A 21,901-nucleotide genomic window follows, 5' to 3' on the forward strand; every position below is an offset into this window, starting at 1 on the left:
CCCATGGAATCGTTTAAAATGACTGACAGCAGCCTCTCAAATCTTTAAAGCAAACTGTTAAAGAAAACACTTTTACATCAACACAATAAAGAAATCACCAGGTTAAAAGGACTGGTTAGGTGGGATAAATCTGAGAAAACACTGTAGGGCCGTAGGATGATTTGTAAGATATTGTCAGAGCCGATCTGCGCATCACACCATTGTAGCTCCTATAATCGTGACAAAACAGTGAAAACAGCTGCTGACATCAAATTATTAGGCTGTATTACCAAGAGCATCCTCTGCATTCAGCACTTACCTGCTGTATTTTATGTTGTCATACAGTAACAATAGTGCCCCTTAAGTAGTCTGCTCATGTAATTTTCAAACTGTGTTCCTCCCTGTCAATAGGGGGTGCTGCAGCACCCTGCGCAGCTCCCTTCCCCGCGCCCTTGGATATTGCCTTTTTATATACAGTCTATGGATATTGCTCAAGTAGAATGATACAATATCCATGGTATTAAGATTTATAACAAAATTCCCCAAACATTTTTACGTGAGTAATTTTTTGTCCCCTACTGAAAACCAGCAACAAAGACTGTTACGGTTCTGCCCGTACTCATAGAAGAGGAGTTACTCTGGATAACTTCTTTTCGCTTCTTTTCTGCTCAGCTGCAGTCTGCAAATAAGCATACAACTCAGGCTATAAGACAGCCCCGCCCCACAAGCTGCAATAACAGCTTTAGCATGTAGGCTGTTTACACAATCAGTGGCTCTCTATAAAGGGTTAGACCTTCAGTCAGTTGCAGAAGACATAGTTAAACATTTTCTTTCGTGGAGCATTATGGAGTTCTCTGTCACGTTGATTTCAGCAGGGCTAACGTTACTCATTGCTTTGGTGTGGTTGTTCAGTCAGAAGAGCAGTAAGCAGTTACCTCCAGGACCCACTGGCCTGCCTATCATAGGAAACCTTCTACAACTGGACAAAATAGCTCCATTCAAAACTCTGGTAAAGGTAAGAATTTCACAACTTTGATTTCCAGCCTGTGATGGTGATAATACAGCATGTATATATTTATCTCAATCGACCTGCCTACAAGAGACAATAAAACCGCACAAGTGAATTGGATGCAGATGTAAAGTTAAGCAGTCCTATAAATATAAAAGTACAGTAGCCGTTCTTATCAAAAGAAACAAGCATTTCACAACTACCACAAGAATGACAATTACTAACAAAAACACTATAGGCCTATTCTAAACAGACCCGTTTAAAAAACATAAATCACAAAGAAACTTTTGTATTTCAAACAAATAGGAGCCTTATTAGAACATTTTAACAAAACTTTCTTCACCGCTGTGCATCATGGGAATTCTGAGGGACTGAACTGACTTGGCAGCTATGTAATATTGACACCCATAGACATAAAATCGCACCCGTCTGCACCATGGTCGGCACCTTTTTATATACAGTGTATGGTCGGCACTTGCGGAGCTTCTCAACTCCGAAAACATTTGAACACATTTTCGATTCACCATCAATTTTCGTAAAACTACCGATATTCAAACTCTACACAGTTGATTTCTCGCCTCAAAACTTCTCAGAAGTGTATTTAAAGTTCTGTTGTTGGCCTCTAAAGTACAAAAGGTATGTAAATGGTATATAAATCTATTAAATGACAAAATAAAACATAACATAACTCTAACTAAAGAACAAAGGGGTATCGTGTGACAAAGGCGTTATAGAAAAATATTTAAATATTTACATATTTTAACTGTTCTGACTGCTTTTTCATTCTTCAAACCAAGTATTAACGTAATGTTTAATGTTTATCTTAAAAAGAGTTAATTGTGGTTTCTTCTTCAACCACTTGTCAACAAAATATATCTTCTTTTACAATCAATATCATTCTTGTAAAAAAAATATAATGTCTCTTTTCTGCAAAATAATAGTTGAACCAGTCAATGTCTTAAAGAAATATTCCAAGTCTAACCAAAATAATTTGGTACAAACACAATCTGAAAATAAATGTCAGATGGTTTCAACTTCGCCACTGCAAAACACACACTTTTCCACAACATCTTTCATGAACCTTGAGATCACCTGGTTCACAGGATAAATCAAATGTATAATTTTAAATGAGACTTCTCTAATTTTGTTGGTGACACAATATTGCTTGTCCATTTCAATTTAGCAATTGTGTCACTAACATTATATCATTTTTAACCCAGCTATTAAAAAATAAAGTTTTATTTTTAAATCTGATTTTTAGATCTTTATTATTCGAAATTAAACATTTATGGGGCGAAAAGGTATGTCTGTAAATAATTAACCAGGACAATAATACTTGTTTATGATAATTGGATAGTACAACAGGAATCTTATTTATGTCAAAATTGCATTGCAGGAGGAATTCAATACCACCTAGTTTTTCAAAAATAAATTCTGGAATTAAGTAGTAAAGTTTAATCCAGTTGACCTTGAATATAGTCTTGGATGTATAAAAATCTAATAAATTTAGACCCCCTTCGCAATATGTGTTACATAAAACCTTCTTTTTTAAATAATGGGGTTTATTTCTCCAGACAAAATTGAAAAGCAACGTGTCTATCTGTTTGACAAGTATTGGTGGGATTTCTGGGACCATTGCTGTATAGACCAGCCTTGATAGTCCTTCAGTTTTAGATAACAATACACGTCCATTAAATGACAGATCTCTCAACAACCAACTATCAAATTTTTTTTTTTACTTTTTCAATCAATGGATTGAAATTCAAATCCACCCTTCTGTCTTGATTTTTGCATATATTAATACCCAGATATGATACAACATCTTTTATAGGGATATCACATATGTCAACCAAGTAATGTCCCTTATTTTTTAAGGCAAAAAGCTCACATCAAGTTAGACCTGATACCGAAGAGAATACATTAACACATTCAATAGCCTTTTCTACTTCTTCTTCATTCTGTAAAAAAAATAGTTGTGTCATCTGCTAATTGACAGCATTTTAATTCTTTTTTGGCTATTTGTATACCTTTTGAAATTATCTTTAAGTGCCATTGTTTGCATGACTAGCAAAAATAAGAAGGGAGTAGCTGGATCCCCTTGTTTAATCCCTCTGCCAATATTAAATCTAGGAGTGATGCCAAATGGTAGTTTAACAGAACTATTACAACCTTTGTAAATCGTCTGGATCGCACGTTTAAAATAACTTCCAAAGGCAAAAAGTCTAAAGTATTAGATAAAAAACTATGCTTCACAGTGTCAAAGGCCTTATAAAAGTCTAAAAACAAAATATAACTATTTTCATTAATAAACTGTTTGTAATCAACTAAATCTAAAATTAGATGAATATTATTACTTATATGCCTTCCACGCATAAAACCAGATTGACAATCATCAATGATTGTATTGAGGCATAAATGCAATCTCTGAGCAAATATTAGAGCAAATAATTTGGCGTCATTGTTTATTAGGGTTATAGGCCTCCAGTTTTCAATCATCAATAAGTCTTTATCTGGTATTAAGGAAATTAGCTCTTGAGACAAGGATGGAGGTAGCTTCCCAACCTCAATTGCTTCCCTAAATACAAATAAAATATTTGCATTATCCCTTATGGAAGTGAAGAAAGACGTACCTTTATTATCACTCCCTTCGGTATATCATTTTTTATAAAAGGTTGTAACAAAATCTGAGATTTGCTTTGCATTTTCTTACACTTGTCCATTAATATTAAGTTTATTTAAAGAGGAAAGACCTGCATTTCTTTTTTCCAAGTTGAAAAAATATTTTATATTTTTTTCTTGTTCTTCCAACCAATTCCTTCTAGGTCTTACAAATGATCCTCTTGCCTTATCTTCGTAAATTTGGTCTAAATCTAATTGTAATTTGGTTAAAGTATCCTTATCTTGTTGACACAATTTCTTTTCCATACATCTTGATTATTTCTTTGGTTATGAAATCTTCTTTTATAAGTTTGGCCTGTGATATATCCTTCCCTCTCTGGATAGCCAATCTTCTGCTTTGCATTAGGATCTATACTGTACGTGAGCCGAGATTAACGTCATCACGTTTTGTGCGCGGTGTCTTCTGGGACAAACCATATTTGGAGGTTCAGCTTTGGTCTGATCTGCGGGCTGCAGCTGGATATATTTGAGTCCCAGGGTATCTGATTTGTTCTCTGCAGGGCACTGGGTGGGTTTAGTTTGTTCCCCCTTGCATGCTTGTACAACAATAAAATGCATGTTTATTGCTCTGTTTAACTTCCAGCTAAGTGAAAGATATGGCCCTGTGATAACTGTGTACCTGGGGCTTCAGCGCACTGTGGTGCTGGTGGGGTATGATGCGGTGAAGGAGGCACTGGTGGACCAAGCAGATGACTTCACTGGCAGAGGACCTATTCCTTTACTGCTCAGAGCTACAAAGGGCTATGGTAATATGGAACTTTTGATGCACACCTTTAAACACACCCAATAGTAATATTACAATCTGTATATTTTTGGAAAAATTGTCAATTTAATTTAATATATTTGTTAATCACTCAAACTTTTCAACCTGCTGTTCTATGGCACCTTAAAGGATATAATTCTTAGCAGCAGTGAGCTCTTTGTTTCTTTCATATGTGGAGGCAAGATTCATTATAAGTTTCCTTTAGCAACCATTTCTACATGTTTGAAGGTTTGGCGATCAGTAATGGAGAGCGGTGGAAGCAGTTGCGACGTTTCACCCTGACAACACTTAGAGACTTTGGGATGGGACGCAAGGGGATGGAAGCGTGGATCCAGGAGGAGAGCAAACACATGGTGGCCCGCATAAATAGTACCAAAGGTATGTATTTGTGACGATTACTGTGCTTGCCTTGTTTGCCCTGTCATAATTAAAAGGTGACGCTAAAAGGTGATCTTTGTATTAGACATATGTCCAATCACCAAAACCTGCTTGTTTTTTTTGTTTTTTTTTATACAAGGGATATAAGTGTCAGTTCCTTGGGATTTATTTAATTTTGGGATTGATATTACAGTGGGTGTTCACCAGATTGTAGATATCTGGAACATGCGGAAGACTTTAGTGTAGAGCTCCTTAAGCTGGTCAGCAAAATAGCGCGCAGTTCTACCACAGATAGCATCAGGACTGACAGCCCTCCTTATGTTCGCCCATTTTAGGACTATGGCACAATCCTGAGATATCATAAAAACATTCTGGGGTACAAGAGACCCTCTAAGCACAAACACATTTACAGAGAACTCAGACCTTTCAAAGTGAGAGAAAAATTTGTTAAAAGTGTTTGTCAAATCAGAATCATCCACTCCATTTACAATGATGAATTGTTTAGTCTCATTTTTTACTGGAGTACAGGAGGGAATTGTTTTACTCCCTTACTTTAAATTGCCAATATTAAATTGCATTTCAACACTATTGTGATAGATGGAGCTATTCTGTGTAGACGCACAAGTTACATACTGTTCATATGTCCTCAAAGGACTTTAAAGGGACTAAATGTAGTTGTTCAATGAAATTACTTATTAATAAATCAAATTTTCTCTGCATTATTGTCAATAGGCTGGAGCCTCACTTAGAAATTAAGCACACGTTTGTTTTCTCTGTTGCTTGGAACAGCCACTATTCTGCTTTTAATGCGAAGGCACCGGGTCGGGACGTAGCCCTACGCGTGCTCCCGAACCTCTCTCAGACTACAGCAACACTGCAGCTAACAAAATGCAGTCCACTAACACCACAAAACAGCCGGTTCCAGGCACAAAACAGACTCCACGTAAGGATACAAAACAACGATAAAGGTTTATGTGATGAAAACTGTCAGGCCAAACGAGATTCAGGGGATGTCTGGTGAAAACAGTGAACATCAGAAAGGCTGGAGTCATATAGAGAGTCACGTTGGCTTGCCGGCTAATGCTGAGCAGATGCTAATGTTATCCAGTACAATATATAATATGTAACGTTATAACTTTCCACATTGCTTCACCTGCTAACGCGATTCATATTACTATCCTGTGTATTATGTCAAATGTTCATTTAGCCAGCAAGAAATTATGTAATGGTACAAAGCAAATGTGGAGCTTTATTTATACTATTTATACCTTGATGCAAGGCAGGAGCCATCAGCTGATGTACTTAAGCACAGAACTACTGCTGTTTGCTTCGTAGTAGACCCATCCAGTAGAAGAACCATCCAATACAGTAATGTTACTTACTGCGGTGTAACTGTTATAAAATGTGGCAACAATCTCATTATAATATTGAGTCTATAGAACACTAACAATTTCATTGTCATCCAATACATTTAGCTGTGTTGACATTGCTGAGCCTCTGGTGAAAGATACACAAATGCGAGCTAATTCACGTTTGCTAGATGCAGTAAATGTACCATTATCATGCAACGAGAATGGATTAGTTCAAACACAAGCTGATAAAAATATTGCTCTAACGCTGCAGAGGGAGTTTACCTGAATTTCCAGCATGTTGTGTGAAGCTGTCTCCCTGTCTGTCTGTAGCCGCTGTCACACCGCCTTTTTTTTCAGAAGGATTGTGTCAATATTCTGGTTTCCCGCACCATCAAAAACATGCTAGGTTGGTTCTCCAGTCAGTGTCGTTTGACCAGACACTGCACTCAATCTGGAGTCTGGTTGCAGTCTTAAAATCGCACCGCTACTGGCCGCTAAAACTAAAACTTGCTTGGTGATTTATAGCTTTTTTGACATTTTCGAGCAAAAAACCCCAACAAATCTACAAGGTGTTTTATATTTTATAGTTTGTTACTTTGTGGTTGACAAATCAGCTCTAATTAATGTTCAATTCAACATTTCAGGCTAGAGCAGATGTTGAACATACAGGGACAGCTCTTTGAGGCCACAGTACTGACTTCATGCAGCTTTCTGTCATACATATATATTTTGGTGGCTGCTCAGGGTATTTTCCAAGCTGACATTGTAAATCAGAAATAGTTCTGAAATTCCAGTTAGAAAAAACTTTATTGCTAAACGAGTGGCTTGTACTGGAAAACAACTCCAGATGTTATATGTTTATATTTGTGTGTGGTTTCTGAAAAAGGGAGAAATAAAAAAAAAAAAAAAGAAAAAGAAAAACCTAATACAAATGATTAAACACAGTCATTACAAGGGACCTAATAAGAATCCTGGATTGATGTACCACTATACATCGCACTGCCACAAGGTGGAACCATGAGACTATAAAAGTGTTGTCTACTGACACTAAACTTTCCCAACTAAGGAGAGCAATGAGCAAGCAACCACTCCAAATAAATCAAACTCTATATTAAACAAAAAAGATTGAGTGCTTTTGACTTTGTATTAAATGGTAATGATGACAACAACAAACATTCATATAAAGAAGATATAAAGCCAGGGGCTGGCATTTCAAACAGTCAAACTGAAAATTCACTTTAGTACTTTCACCTTTTTCTCCAGCCACACCTTTTGATCCCACCTACTACATGAGCTGCACTGTGTCCAATGTGATCTGCTGCTTAGTTTTTGGTCAACGCTTCAACTATGACGATGACAACTTCCTCCGTATTCTGGAGACAATTTCAGAAATCCTGAAATTTGGCAGCAGTCCCTGGGGTCAGGTAAAAGGAGGAGATAGAGAAGTGGAGGGCGGGTGGGTTAGTGCTTGGGAAGACCATAGCCACTCTGCAAGGACCCGAGCAATAAATAATCTTATAATTATTATTAATCAATGTTACACAATTGATAGGACATGATTAAAACCTCCCCATTTTTTAAGGTTTTGATTTAGAGAACCTCACCAATTAGTTACTTAAGTAAAGCAAACTTCTAAAATGTTTTGTGATTGTTATATGATAGTCAGAAATAATTACTGCAGGTGAAGAACTCTATGAAGTATAAAGGATGGCCTTTCCCCTCATTATTTTCTATTTTAGGACACAATGAAGTGTATGTTTGTGCTATGTTTGTCAATTACCTACTGTGGCAGAGAAAGTGCAACTGAAGAACACAGCAATTCAAGGAAATAAAAAATAAAATCTTCATCACTTTGACCGCACATATGTTGACTGTTGCGAATAAATGCTGTAGTTACATAATGCACATGCAAACTTCACCGGTATGACAACTCATTATGTGGCATAGAGAAACAAAATGCATATACAGGAATGCTGCAAGTGATACACAACACAAAGGTTCAGGTTTCTGGAGTCATTAAAGACTGAACATGCCTAGACATGCAATTTGCTGAAGTTCAACAACATTCAGTCTGCCCTTATAGACGGTACTAGACAAGCTGTCCTTACACAGCTTTCACACAGATGTTCATAAACTATTCTTTGCCATGATATATTTACGGTGAAGGTCTGTATTTTTATGTAATATCTCAAATACTCAAACACCAAATGTTGGCAGGTACTTTTGACGTAGTTACTACTGGCTGTGGGACACATAGCTGTTGTTAATACATCCTTTCCTCTCCCCATCACAGCTGTATAATATCTTCCCTCGGTTGATGGAATGGCTACCAGGTCAACAGCACACAATATTTGCCGAAGTTGAAGACCTGAGAGACTTTATGATGAGAAGGATCCAGGAACACCAGGACACGCTGAACCCCAGCTCACCCAGAGATTACATCGACTGCTTTCTCACTAGACTCAGTCAGGCATGTTAGAACTCATTAACTAGAATAAGCCTCTGTAAACTAAAAGTTAGGTTTGTTTCATTTACTCTGGGCATTTACTCATTATTCATCACATGCAAATGCACATACTCCCAATAATATGAGCTAGTTCTGCAAATACTGAGCAGTGTCAAAGACCCTTGGCAGTATAGGCCACTAGGTTCATAGATGAACTGCATTTGAACATGTTGAATTTTCATATTGCAGGTTATATTGTCAGATCAGTAAAAATGCTCTTGTTTTTTTCTTCTAGGAAAAGCATATTCCCACAACTGAGTTCCACTATGACAATTTGGTGTCAACAGTGTTGAATCTGTTCCTGGCAGGAACTGAAACCACCAGCTCAACTATCAGATATGCACTAAGTGTACTGATAAAATACCCCAAAATACAGGGTAGGTCACAGAAGTCAGTGTAACCTTGCTTCATGTAGACACTGGGGACACATTCAACAAGCTTGACGTTAAATTGATTTTTCTTTTTAAACACATCTCTATTTGCACTCTTATTGTAGGTTCACAGATAAATGTTTTGATTCGCGGCACTATAGCTTTTGACCTTGCACCTTGTCATTGGTTGCGTGTAGAGTAGTCCTCTAGTGATACATTCACTCAAGATGAATGTCAGGCATGTATAAAAAAGCAGCAAATCACCACAATTGAGAAGCTGGAACAAGTAAATGTTTGGGTTAAGGTTTATCAAACAATCAAGTTTTTTTTTTGTTGATTACCTAATTTATTGTCCTGTAAATGGGAAACAAAGTGGCTCAGATCACGCCACACATCACTATTCCAGCCATTCCAGCCATGATTTGTGTGTCAGGTAACGTTATATGACTTGCCCACGTACATTCAGCTTACTTTCTAGTTTGCAGATATATGCTGTTGTTGTGATGTTAGCTATAGCAGCAAGAGAGTTGTGAATATCGCTGTCTGGGACATTTTAGCATGTTAGCCTCGCAGCAGCTGTAGCGACAGTTTGCTAATGTTAGTTACATTACTTGCTGTGTTGTTATATATGGAATTGGATTTCTCCTGAATTGCATATCTCACTTTAAATGTTTTTCTCATTCTGAAGAGACCATGCAAAAGGAGATTGATACTGTGATTGGACAGGGGCGTTGTCCTTATATGGAGGACAGGAAGTGCCTCCCCTTTACAGATGCAGTCCTCCATGAAATTCAGCGTTTTCTGGACATTGCCCCTATGAGCTTCCCTCACTATGCACTCCATGACATCTCTTTTCGGGGTTACACAATTCCCAAGGTATTCTGGTTTCAACACATAGTTTTACTGATGCAAAATGTTCCCAGATAATACAAAATGTCCCATGTGATACATATTTTTTGTCTCAACAGAATACAATAATTGTTCCCTTGTTGCACTCTTTGCTGAAAACGGAAAAACACTGGGCGACCCCTTGGTCCTTCAATCCCCAGCACTTCCTGGACCAGAATGGCAACTTTAAGAACAATCCTGCATTCCTGCCATTCTCTGCAGGTAAATTATTAGTTTTTAGTTAATACATTTCTTTCTCACTATGTTTCACTCACTCAGAAAATGTTGCTGAACATTGAACCTACTTGCAGATTATAGTGTTGTCGTGCTCTTTTCTGAGCTATAATGTGTTTAAGAGGCAAATTATAAACCCAGTCCCTGCAAATATTTTTCAATTTATCTCAAGAATATATATATATATTCTCATTCTCATACTTTTTTTGTGTGGTAATCTTTCAGGAAAGAGATCTTGTGTCGGAGAGTCCCTCGCTCGCATGGAGATTTTCCTCTTCATGGTGTCACTTCTGCAGCATTTCACCTTTTCTTGCCCTGGAGGACCTGACAGTGTAGATCTCAGCCCTGAGAACAGCAGCTTCGCCAATGTGCCTCGCAAGTACAAGATCATTGCAACACCCCGGGGTTAATGAGATTTTACAGCATACTCATGTGTTTTCATATTTTCTTCTAGCCTTCAAACTCCCAAAATCCCAAATGGATCATTTGATTCTAAAGTACCTCATTTTGTGAGTAGATCAAGAAAATTGATTTCTTTCTCCTGGGCATGTAACTCCGGCCATGTTTACTTCTGGCCATGTCTTCTCAGAGCCCACAGGGGCATCTGTTGGCAAATAACCTCACAATGTAAAAACTGAGAGGCTATTGATGTTGCTGCAGGCCTGTTAAAAAATTACACTTTTAATGGTGAAGATAATGTCTACTGGTTTTCCAAGAATTTCCATGTACCCAACTGACTTTCTAAAATATTTTTGTCACACAAATGCTCACACCAGTACAGTACACACAGATATTTGCATTTGAAAGAGGAGAGAACTGTTTTTGTAATTTCCTGGACTCCTGTTGAGACAATATTTTAAAAACAGCTCGTTTGTAGTCCAGCCGCTTCCCTTCCTGTGACGACACAGCAAAATAAGCGTCATAATGCTCGTCAAAGATTTTTTAAAAGGCTATCTTACTTAATATGTCAAAAAATGCATGAATCACACAATAATAACTAAAAAGAATTGTATATGAATGTATTTTATTAATAAACAAGAAATACTGAATGTTTTATCCTAATTGCATCAATCATCTTGTGACCAACAGTATAGTCTTTAACCCCATAATAAGACTCACTGGTTGACAGCCCTTAGGACAGTGATGTACAGCAAGGAGTTACATGTGTAATTTGATGAGTTCAAGGTCAGATGATTGGTTAAGCTGTGTGTCAGGCTGTCAGCGGGTTGATGCATGTTCCAGTGTATCATTGTCTTGTGTTTGAGCAGCAGAGTAAATGTACACGTCAGACTTTGGGGATCAGTGTCAAAGACTGAGTCTGCAATATGTTAAGAACCCATCAAATTACTTACAGTTTCAACTGTCATGGCAGGTTTTTATTAAACCTTAATAAGTCAGTGTAAGGATGTTATTACATCAAGTGTACAGCAATATATATGGTATTATATATATATATTTGTTCAGTACTTTTTTGGTTCTGTAATACAAAATTTACAATGTGTACTAAACCTAAATATATGTCATACATTAATAAGTTTTATATTTTTACAATCAAATCTATCAGAAAATAAATATTATTAAATATTGTGCTTTATTGACTATCTTGCTAAATAGATTAATACTAACATGTAGTACATATTTTGTAGCCAGTATGAACCTACATGGGAATCAGTTGTCATGATTTCGCCAGAAAACAAGAAACCATAGTATTTGTCCGAGTGATGATGGCACACTGGTTAATATCATTTTATAGAGATGTGAAAATTCAGTACCAATTGCATCTGGTGCAAGGTGTCTTCAGCACGGACACTTACTTTACTCTTTGGTGATTGTACTGTAAGTGTGTCACCTAAGCTACAACTGTAAATGCCCAATCTATTGTTTGTTGTGTAAAGATTTTTAAGTGATGATGTCAAACATGACATGGATCATATAATTAATATACACTTTCTTACAGTCACTCCAAAAATATATACTTCAAATATGTCTTCAAATTGGACTGTATTAAAATGATTGTACAAAGCAAAGCACAAGTCCATCTTTCTCAGTTCAGCCACAAACGTGTCGATCAATTTGCTGCTTTATTAAATGTTGGGCAGGTGATATTTATGCTTCACCTGTTTCTTGACATCTGGTGCTGGTGAGATGTTGCTGTTTGGTAACTGAGGAAGGTACTGAGCCTAGAGAGGGAGAGAAAAGGGGAAGAGAGAGAGAAAGGTGTAAATCTCCTGTTTGAGATCATTATCAGTGTGTCTAGTAGTGAACATTTTAAATGTTCCTCTACTTAAAGGTTTAAAGGTGGCTGTTTAAAAGTAGGTAGTTTCTCAGAGAGAGAGGAATCTGTTGTTCTCTTGGAACATACTAACCATATAAATGCAGAAACCAAGCCATAGCAGCATTTTCAAGCCTACAGAGGTGATTCTTTTATACTAAAATATTTTGGGTCCACATTAAGTGTCCATGAGCAAGACGATGAACTTCTGCCACCAATTCTTCTGTCTGGCTCTCTGCTATAGTAAACTCCAGTGAGCAAGTAAGTATCCGTAGAGGTACATTAATCTGCGGACATGTGTAACTGTAGCAGGTGCACACTCTGTAAATTTGGGATTATGAGATGATTTCTTACACCATAAAGCAACAGCGTTTTATACGTACCCCTGCCTGCCTGCGACGGGAGCCTTTGTCATGACGTCTTCCGAGACGCTCACCCTCACGGCCCCAGTTGGCTCCTCCTTCCTCCTGAAAGTAAGGCAGCTCCAGCACCTCTTCACAGGACAGCCGTTGAGACGGGTCCATCACCAGGCATGACTGCTCACACAGAAACGCACAGGCTTAGCATGGAGCCTTGGCATTTAAAAATATTTTCTATTTCAGAACATTGACTTTGCCTTGATAAATATATTTTCAACCTGCTCTGGACCTGGAGTATTGAGTCATCACTTTGTTTGCGTTTGACTCATACACACTGAAGCCTGCAATACGGGGTTTTTGAGGTTGATATGATACATAAGTGATTAAGAATTCAGTCAGATAATGATACACTGCCTGATACTCACTTAATAACCTAAAAACCTGAACTTGAATTGTGACCAAGAAATTTACTTAAGAGGAATATTTTACAGTGGACAATATGTAATGGCAACACTGTTACATAGATATACTGTAGTAGCTTTAGCTTTGCTGTACTGCAATTTCTTGTTACTTATCAGCCAACACATACACTATCCTCATACCAATATGTCTGTGATAAGTTAATTTGCCTGTATATGATTCAGGCTCTATTACACAATACATAACATACCTTCATAACCTGAAGGGCATGAAGAGACACTCCATGGAAACGCTTTTCCAAGGGCTCCTAAGTAAAAATAAACGGGACATAACCACATCAAACACTCTTTATTGCCTCTCCATTAAGAACATTTCCACTGGTAACAGGATTCTTACCGTCGTGTCAGGTTCAGGAATACTGACTCCACTGAAGAAAATATTGGAGCGGAAAACCTGCTGATGACGGGGGATCAGGTCACCTGAGGTCAGAAATCAGATTATAAAAATCTCCATCCAGTACCAAAAAAATTTATCAATGTGCCTATTGGTGGAAATATTCCTCAAGAAACCTTCTCAAAACGTTGAACTAAGATCTAAAATATCTGTAGTACGTAAAGTTTGGTGTTTGCTCCTCAAAATAAAATTGCAAGGACTGCTTCCTATACTGGTTCAACAAGCTTACAAGAGCAGGTTTCTTATTCAGTAAAGTAAAGCTTCTTTATGTTTCTTGAGGGTGCTGCCACACCTAACCTGTTCGGTTAACACAAACTCTGGTCCATTTTGTCGTTTGGTTTTAATTAGCGTAGACTGGCGTGAAAGCTGTCAAGCAGCCAAACAACCGGACCACTTAAAAAATGTAGATGTAGATCTCAGCCTGCTTTCATGCTAACTCATGCAGTTTGTTTGGGCGTGAAAGCAAATCAAGCCAACCACAAGATTGTGAGATGACGATATGGGATTTTTGTATGAATTTAAAAACTGAACAACTTTTAAATCCATCTGCTGAACAAGGAAAATGTCAAGAAAGCAATGACATATGCAGTGATCATAATTATGAGTTTGAGCGTGAGTTTGTGCAAGTGCATCCATAGGTAGATTATTTCTTTTAAGCATTCATTGATGTGGCCCCTTATCAGCGTACCTAGAGTTTTTCGGATGAGGTAGAGCTGGTCAACGTCAGACTTCCCAGGCCAAAGTGGATTACCATGGAGCAGCTCAGCGAAGACACAGCCCAGAGCCCACACATCCACAGGAGGCCCGTACTGAGTATCCCCCACCAGTAGCTCGGGGGCCCGGTACCAGCGGGTTGCTACATAGTCTGTGTAGTCATCCTCTGGTCCTGCTGAGTATACCGACACACAGAGATTGAGGTAACTTGTATGGACATGCATACACTTAGATGCTGAATAATGAACACTAAATAACATGTACATTGTAGAGGAAGGGATTACATGGCATGCTGAATGACTACATGACTGCATGTTAACGTATGGTAACATAACACCGAAACCTAAGGCTGGAAGGGTAAACAGTGACACACCACACAGAGACGCACTAACTGCCTGAATGGTCCTCCTATGCAGTGCATTCATTGAACCATTGAAAGTGAGAAGCAGGAGTTGATATAGGTTCCATGTTGAATAAGTCATTTGCGGTACATTAACACTAAATCCACATAAATGCATCTCTGGTTGACCTACTCAGAATGCGGGCGAAGCCAAAGTCGCAGAGCTTGATGACTCCACTTTTGGTGAGGAGGATGTTCTCTGGCTTTACATCACGGTGGATGCACTGCAACATAAATGCTCAGGATCAGGGATTTGGCAACATGATACACAGTCTCTTAGTGACAAAGAACAAGGGTTGTAATAAGGAGGAACAATAGAAAGAGATCAGAAACCTATACACACTTCTATATTGAAAATGAATACTGCATTGCATTGTCACTGATACTTTAAATTATTCCTGTTAGGGAAATTGAAGCCTTAACAAACAAGCAGAGTTTTGCTTACTGTGGCTTGTTAGGAAAGTTAGAATAGTTGTTCAAGTGGTGCACATTTTTCTAATTAAACAGTCCTATTTATAATCCAAACCACTCCCTACAGGTGTCTGTTGGACAGCTTCAGTCAATTCTCAAAAGTTTTCCAGGAAAATATGTTGTACTGAAAACTGAGTTTTGCACGGTTCTGAGAATTGGTAAACTATTGTCACAAAATATTTCAAGTCGTGCTGTGCAGCCACATGCTCTTGCAAGTATTTACCTGATATAATAATTAATAATAATATTAATACCTTCAGAGAGTGTGTGCAATGCAAAGATGCTGCTAAAAAGCATCATTGTCAGATCAATGATGTCACATAAAATATGTAAAATGGTAAATATAAACAGTCAACAGTAAAAACAGAAAACATTAATTAACGTTAAGTGTTTGTTCAGATTTTTTAAAGGCTATCTTAAAACAATATCTGGTGCCATATGTACATCGAGGGAGTTATTTGTTGCTGTAGTCATTTGTCTTTTCCAGTTACATTGTAAAATATGGACAAAATCCACAGTCTTCAGCATAAGTTTATATGAGGCTGTGGATTTTCCCCAATCTTTTGTAGTCTAGTCACAGCGGGAACCCGTGGGTATGAGAAGTGAGGCAAATGCGCAAGTTCCTTAAACCTGCATTCTATCGAACAGCCAGCAGGGGGGGCGACTTCTCTGGTCGCAAAAATGTCCGGCTCCATTAGAAATAATGTTAAAATGACCCTACTTCTCACCTGATTTATTACCTTAGTAAACATTTTGATTATGAGTTTATAGTCTCAATTGCTAGTTTCATGTCTTCTTTAACATGGCACTATGTTCATTTAGTGAATGATGGTCCAATTTAGAGGTAAATAGACCATAAAGCAGAATTTACTTTAGGGCGGGACTATCTTGTGATTGAAAAGTCACTACCATGGCGACCTGTTAATCAGGCTAGAGTGACTTGTACCCACGGCACTGTGCAAATTTAACCAGCGCCGCTGAAAATGCTTATAAGGCGTTGGCTGTTCACTTTCTCTGGTGAGTAAGCCTACGTTTTGTTTAAGCTTCGCTAGCCAAAGTTGTCATCATCCCGGTTAAAATGACAGTTAAAGTGAATTACAGATGCACTTAGCTAAACAAGATAGCTAGCTCCACACAGAGCCGTTGGCTCCACAGTCTTGTCCAAATATGGTCACGTTCGGTGCCGCTGGTTGCAAATAATCAACATGGTGGTGGCCATAATGCCAGACTCGAGGCTTCAAAATGGCAGTCCTCAAACCAACGGGTGACGTCACAATGACTACATCCACTATTTTTATACAGTCTATGGTCACATAAGGAATGGATCACTGCATGGCCAGTGTGGAGAGAAAGAAATTATTACGGTCACCAGTAACTTCAATGTACTGAACATATGGCATTACAGAATTGTTTTAAGGCAGTCCAAAACAAATTCCAAACGGATCCTTTAAGCCAAAAAAAGAAGGGAAAATAAACAGTGTGGAAGACAATCAAAGAAAAGACAAACAAACATTCAGTTAAGTACCAGGTTAAAAATATACTGACATTGTGCTTGTGGCAAAAGTTAACAGCCTGCAGAGTCTGCCACACTATACTTTTCAGCTGAGTCTCGGGTACCCTAAAGAGGACAAGAGACAAAGGATTATGTTATATTGATTGTCGTAAGAGGAACAAAACAAAACCTTTTTTACTAGTCAAGTTTCCTTATCCATTCTTCCAGCGATTTCAAAAAAGAAGTGGGGCTTTACACAGCGCTCTTGTCACCCGGGTAACCTTAGGCTTGCCTCTAACAGCAACAGCGCCTTTGTTTTCAGAAGCAGCTAGAGTTTCTGCTGCACAGCCTTGTGGGAAAAAGAAAAATGGTCTGCTAGCCATTGTGGCCTAGTCTTACTGTGTGACTTAACATGACAAAAAATACACAAAAATAAGATCTTGTTAACATATTTTGTGTGAGGAGTGCTCAATACATGAAGCAAGAAAACTTTCCTTTAAACTTAAGTAACATTTTGCTTAAGACTTGGCTGTTCCTCCCTTCATTCTGTTGCCAATTTCTACGTCTTTGAAATCTCTTGGCAACAGTCTTGACTCCCGCTTTGTAATTCACCCTGTTCCTTTCTGCTGCCCTTTTCTCAAAACACCCAATTACAAGTCCTGCACTCAAATTGTACTTAAGTAAAAGTTAGAAAGTAGTATTAGCAAAATGTAATTAATAAATTATGCCCCTTTCAGTTATACACATATACTATATATTATATTTTTTGATGATAATCACTGACATTGAAGCAGCTTTTTAATGTTGTAGGCCTAGCTTGTTGACAGGGACCAAATTTTAACTTGTTAACAATGTGTATTTAATATTTTATAAACTGGTTATAGATTTTGTATGTAAATTGTCAAATACATTTTGTAGTAGTCATGTAGTGAAGTAGAAGTACAAAGTGGCATCTAAGGGAACTCCTCAAGTAAAGTATAATTGCCTCAAAATTGTAGTACAGATACAAGATGGAAAGTGATCCTTCAGTATCGTACCGTAACTCACTGCTCTGACCCAGAACAAGCAGAGAGTAAGCAGGTATATTCAAATTGTACTCAACAACACTTCCACAGATCACATGGCAGCAGATGTTTAAAGCACTGTGTAGCCCCTGACCTACCCTCGAGGATGTTTGTCCAGCTCATTGAGCACCGTCTGCTCACAGAACTCAAACACCAAGTGTAGCCGTCTTTTCCTCCTGAAGACCTCCAGCAGGTTGACCAGATTCACATGTTTCAGCTGCTGCAGGGCCAATGCAGAACATGTACACTGTGTTAGCACTTAACAGCCCAAAATGCTGGATAAATATTTAATGCAATGTCTTATCAAACCTACAGGTCTGCCCCGAATCTGAAGTCTCGAAAAGATATTTATATACTACATACAGTATATACAACACTATACATAATATAACAATACTTGTGCATGACTCATTGCAACAACTTAATGAGTCTGTGCATACCTGTGTGCATGCACGTGTCTACCTGTGTTATGAAGCAAACTTGATACTATTGGGAGATACTAATCTCTTCTCACCTTCAGCATACGTATTTCTCGCAATGCAATCTTCTTAATGACCGGGTCATCTTCAGATTCCACAAACTTCTTGATGGCAACTATCTGTCCAGTGTCTCTGTGTCTGCATTTGAACACCACACCATAGGAACCCTCGCCAATTTTGGCCAGCTTTTCATATTTCTCCATTGGGCAGTTAGTAGCTTTCACCTGTCAAAAGGCAAATGTTTTCACAAACTCACTACCTTGCTAAAATGTTATGATACTTCATTGTTCGCCTAATTTGCAAAGAAAACTCCCGCTCACTGTCTAACTTGCAAAAAATGTATATGTATTGACACAACGTTCTGGTGCTAGACCGTCATCAGGCAAATGGTGTTACATAGTGAGAAGCCATCTTTTGTAGGAGGTAACTTGATTGTCTACACCAATCACCTCATAAAATAAAGCAACCATTACAAACGTTCGTTCATATTTCCATGTGGTTAATGGATGTAGATTTCTGTATAGTGAATGTACATCAAAATAATATAATAAAGTGCATTCATGAACAGAAATGCTCTCAAATCTTGCAGGTACCTTATACATTATATATACAGTGTATATATATATATATATATATATATATATATATATTATAGACAAATAGAGGAAAAACCATAATAAAAACACAACAATAGATAAATATCATATACAATATCATAATAAACACAACATATGATCCAGCAGTAGGCCCAAAATACACCCATATCATACTTCAATAATATAAATGTTAAATTACTATGAGATTTCTAACATTTCTAGAAAAAGAGAAAAAGTCATAGCCATAAATGTAGCCTAAAAATCTCCACATTATTGTTCGCTTCATAAAATAACATAATGCACATGTCTATGGTATTTCCATTGAGGCGGCTACAGTTTCCCCCCATCTCTGTAGCCTAATCACCAAATTGGTTAAGGGATTCTATTATTTTTCGAAAGGCTGTAACCTGTAACACCTGAGAGAGATTTCCCCAGACCATAATAAGATGTGTGTTGTCTGTAGACAAAAGCAACTCATAGTAGTAATTTTTTTTTTAGTGTAACAACCAGCATTATCTCAACACTCACCTGTCCAGATTCTGAAAGGATCTTCATCGACAAGTCAGCAGCGAGTATGCTGACGGTTTATGTCCATCAAAAGTGTAGGCTACTGCACAGCCGTTTCTCCCAGCCCTTTTGGGCTTAAATTGATAACATCAGTATGAAATATTGCTACAGTAAGGGTTTCAGAGGTCTCTCTCTCCCTCCCTCCGCTGTCTCCTCGTCCTACGTGCCGTCACTACCAGGGTAACCCTTTCTGGTTTCCCTTCAGCACAGTCCACTGACTCAGTAACTTGTCATTTTGAATCCACTTATATTGAAACGATATCTCGTATATTCATACACAGAAATAATGGGCCGCTCAATACGACGTTTCACTTACCCCTCAGAAACTGCGTGTAACAGCAAGAATAATAGCCTACTGCACACAAACAGTAATTCACAAAGCTGGATAGCAAGGCTGTGCGTTGTAACCAAGGAGACCGAGGTGGACGCAAGTTTAGACGGAGCAGCCAAGACTGTAAGCTAATTCCAAATTAATTAGGTAGTAGGTAATTACCAATTCTGTAATAACTTAAACCTACTACCAATATTTTAAATATGAGAAAGTATGCTGCAAAATCCAATAAACGTTGTCTAATCTTTGGTGAAAAGAGACTATTGGTGCATGGAGACGTATTGATCAAAATTTGGGGGATGAGGCTTTAAAGATTAAGATTTTAAGTTATTTTTAATATACCCAACAGAAATAGGCTATTAATGTAGTAGACTATAAATGAGCTCAACCATCTTGCGACAACAAAAATGCTTCTTAGGCATTTATGTAATTGCCTAAAAATCTAATTAGGCCATTTATGATAGCCTAACAGCATACATGGTACTTTTACTTTTGACTTTTATGGGATACTACATTTAAGCCTCGCTGATAACAACTTTGTCTGTAGCCTACTTATTATTTTTACAATTTAGTATCATACTTTTACCCTACTGCCCTGCGATGGATTGGCGACCAGTCCAGGGTGTACCCGCCTTTTGCCCGATGTCAGCTGATTGGCTCCAGCCCCCCGCGACCCTGTACGCAGGATAAACAGTTCACGAAAGATGGATGGATGGACTTTTACCATACTAGACTAAAAGATCTCAGTGCTTCTGCAATGACTGATTAGAATGTACTGAAACAGGAATATGCCTCATATTAAAGCAAGGGTAGATAATTTAATTTCAGAAGATTTTTTTGGCTGCCTCTGCCTACCTGCATGCACTCTGCCTGCTTAAGGTTATAGTTTCTAAAAAGGAGAAAGTTGTCTTAGATTAAGGGCTTCATCAAAACCAAACATCACAAAAAAAAACTCATCAAAAAAGAAAATGTGCAAAAAAATATTATTGTGTATTTTTTATTGTGTACTTGTGTATGGGCACACATGTCCATACACCAGTACAGGCAGTTGATAAATGAGCTGTTTTCCAAATAGTTTCATCAGATATGGAATTTATACTGGACCGACTCTGATGTGGTAACATGATTTACAGACTATCTGTTCTCCCTGCTAACTGTGAATATTTCTTCTGGCTTAGAGAGTCTGGGGTTTGCCACAGGTCTTCTGCAGAATCACGCCGAGAATCATTTAGGCTAGGACTTCACAGTGAATGATGGGAAAGCAGACCATGTTGCACTTTTGTGCTCAGAGACACACTTTGAGGTGCTGGCATTGAGACCGTGTGGTGAATGGTATGAAATGCCTCATGGCAGACTGGTAAGATGTGTTAGTTGTACAGGGTCAGTAAGGCACAGAGTTGTTGTGTTCATAGGCCCATGCAAATGCAAATGGAAAGTAGAGAATAGTTCAGAGCATTTACTTATTTTTTAAATCAAACTTTATTTGCATGACAAGAGCAATTGCATTGCCCAATGTCTGTTCAGTGGCTTCCTCTGTTAATGCAGCTTTCATATTTTTTTGTCCGATTGTGTTCAGACGTTCTTGTCAAAATTGTGAAAGAAGAAATGCTCATTATCTGCGATTCATCAAATGCCCAACTGCTATGTTAATGAAAATCTGTGGGGGCACTGAAGAACTTCATTCAGTTCAAGTCAGTGGGACTTCATTGTCATGGGAAACAGACATTTGCCAAAGCAAGCATGATAACATTTACATATACAAAAAAATATTATTTATATACAGAGACGTCTTTGATTTAATTTAATTCTAATTTTACTGTTTTATCTCTCAGACAAAATGATACAGGAAGAAACAACTGTAATTATGTCTGTTGTGACCCTTCTCTACCTCATACAGTATACACTGTTGTTATAATGGCTGTGTACATTTGTACTGCCCAATTATTTTGTGTGAAAAGAGTGGATGAAGTGTGTGGATGAACTAAACATAGGCTTGAGGTTGATGATAGAGATGTCAACCCAAACACGTTGGTGTGTTATCACCAAAAGGAAAATCACCCGAACATGTATTTAACATGTCATGTACCATCTTTGACCACCAGGTGACAGTGAACACCTATCAAT

At 37.9% G+C, this 21,901-nt stretch overlaps 2 protein-coding genes across 5 annotated transcripts; one reads left to right on the forward strand and one right to left on the reverse strand.

Moving 5' to 3' along the window:
• The first annotated feature begins 741 nt into the window (after positions 1-741).
• LOC123985753 (cytochrome P450 2F3-like) lies at positions 742-11,906 on the forward strand. Its single transcript, XM_046073597.1, has 9 exons — positions 742-994; positions 4,251-4,413; positions 4,659-4,808; positions 7,424-7,584; positions 8,454-8,630; positions 8,902-9,043; positions 9,726-9,913; positions 10,006-10,147; positions 10,385-11,906. The coding sequence occupies exons 1-9, from the start codon at positions 824-826 to the stop codon at positions 10,567-10,569; spliced, it is 1,479 nt and encodes a 492-aa protein (XP_045929553.1). The 5' UTR covers positions 742-823; the 3' UTR covers positions 10,570-11,906.
• Positions 10,361-20,069, reverse strand: LOC123985754 (cyclin-dependent kinase-like 1). Of its 4 annotated transcripts, none has more exons than XR_006828734.1 (12): positions 19,408-20,000; positions 18,319-18,507; positions 17,903-18,024; positions 16,794-16,866; positions 14,911-15,001; positions 14,352-14,552; positions 13,607-13,689; positions 13,461-13,517; positions 12,815-12,967; positions 12,277-12,339; positions 10,661-10,763; positions 10,361-10,531 (listed from the first exon to the last, which is right to left on the reverse strand). XR_006828734.1 is itself a non-coding variant. In XM_046073598.1 (11 exons), the coding sequence occupies exons 1-11, from the start codon at positions 19,432-19,434 to the stop codon at positions 10,725-10,727; spliced, it is 1,098 nt and encodes a 365-aa protein (XP_045929554.1). In that variant the 5' UTR covers positions 19,435-19,999; the 3' UTR covers positions 10,361-10,724. The 4 variants fall into 4 exon arrangements, 2 of the variants coding, with proteins under 2 accessions (XP_045929554.1, XP_045929555.1); XR_006828735.1 differs by having other exon boundaries at positions 10,361-10,483; positions 19,408-19,999; XM_046073598.1 differs by having other exon boundaries at positions 10,361-10,763; positions 19,408-19,999.
• Positions 20,070-21,901: the final 1,832 nt, after the last annotated feature.

The sequence above is a fragment of the Micropterus dolomieu genome, linkage group LG17, assembly GCF_021292245.1.
Source record: "Micropterus dolomieu isolate WLL.071019.BEF.003 ecotype Adirondacks linkage group LG17, ASM2129224v1, whole genome shotgun sequence".
NCBI classification, from domain to species: Eukaryota; Metazoa; Chordata; class Actinopteri; order Centrarchiformes; family Centrarchidae; genus Micropterus; species Micropterus dolomieu.

Bases quoted from the DNA above. Each gene is read 5' to 3' on its own strand.
- LOC123985753 (XM_046073597.1), top strand. From the start codon at position 824: ATGGAGTTCTCTGTCACGTTGATTTCAGCAGGGCTAACGTTACTCATT. The intron at 7,585-8,453 runs GTAAAAGGAGGA...TCCCCATCACAG, and splicing joins GCAGCAGTCCCTGGGGTCAG to CTGTATAATATCTTCCCTCG. The intron at 9,044-9,725 runs GTAGGTCACAGA...CTCATTCTGAAG, and splicing joins AAAATACCCCAAAATACAGG to AGACCATGCAAAAGGAGATT.
- LOC123985754 (XM_046073598.1), bottom strand. From the start codon at position 19,434: ATGAAGATCCTTTCAGAATCTGGACAG. The intron at 15,002-16,793 runs GTCAGTATATTT...TTTATGTTGCAG, and splicing joins ACTTTTGCCACAAGCACAAT to TGCATCCACCGTGATGTAAA. The intron at 14,553-14,910 runs GTAGGTCAACCA...CGGTATACTCAG, and splicing joins TGGCTTCGCCCGCATTCTGA to CAGGACCAGAGGATGACTAC.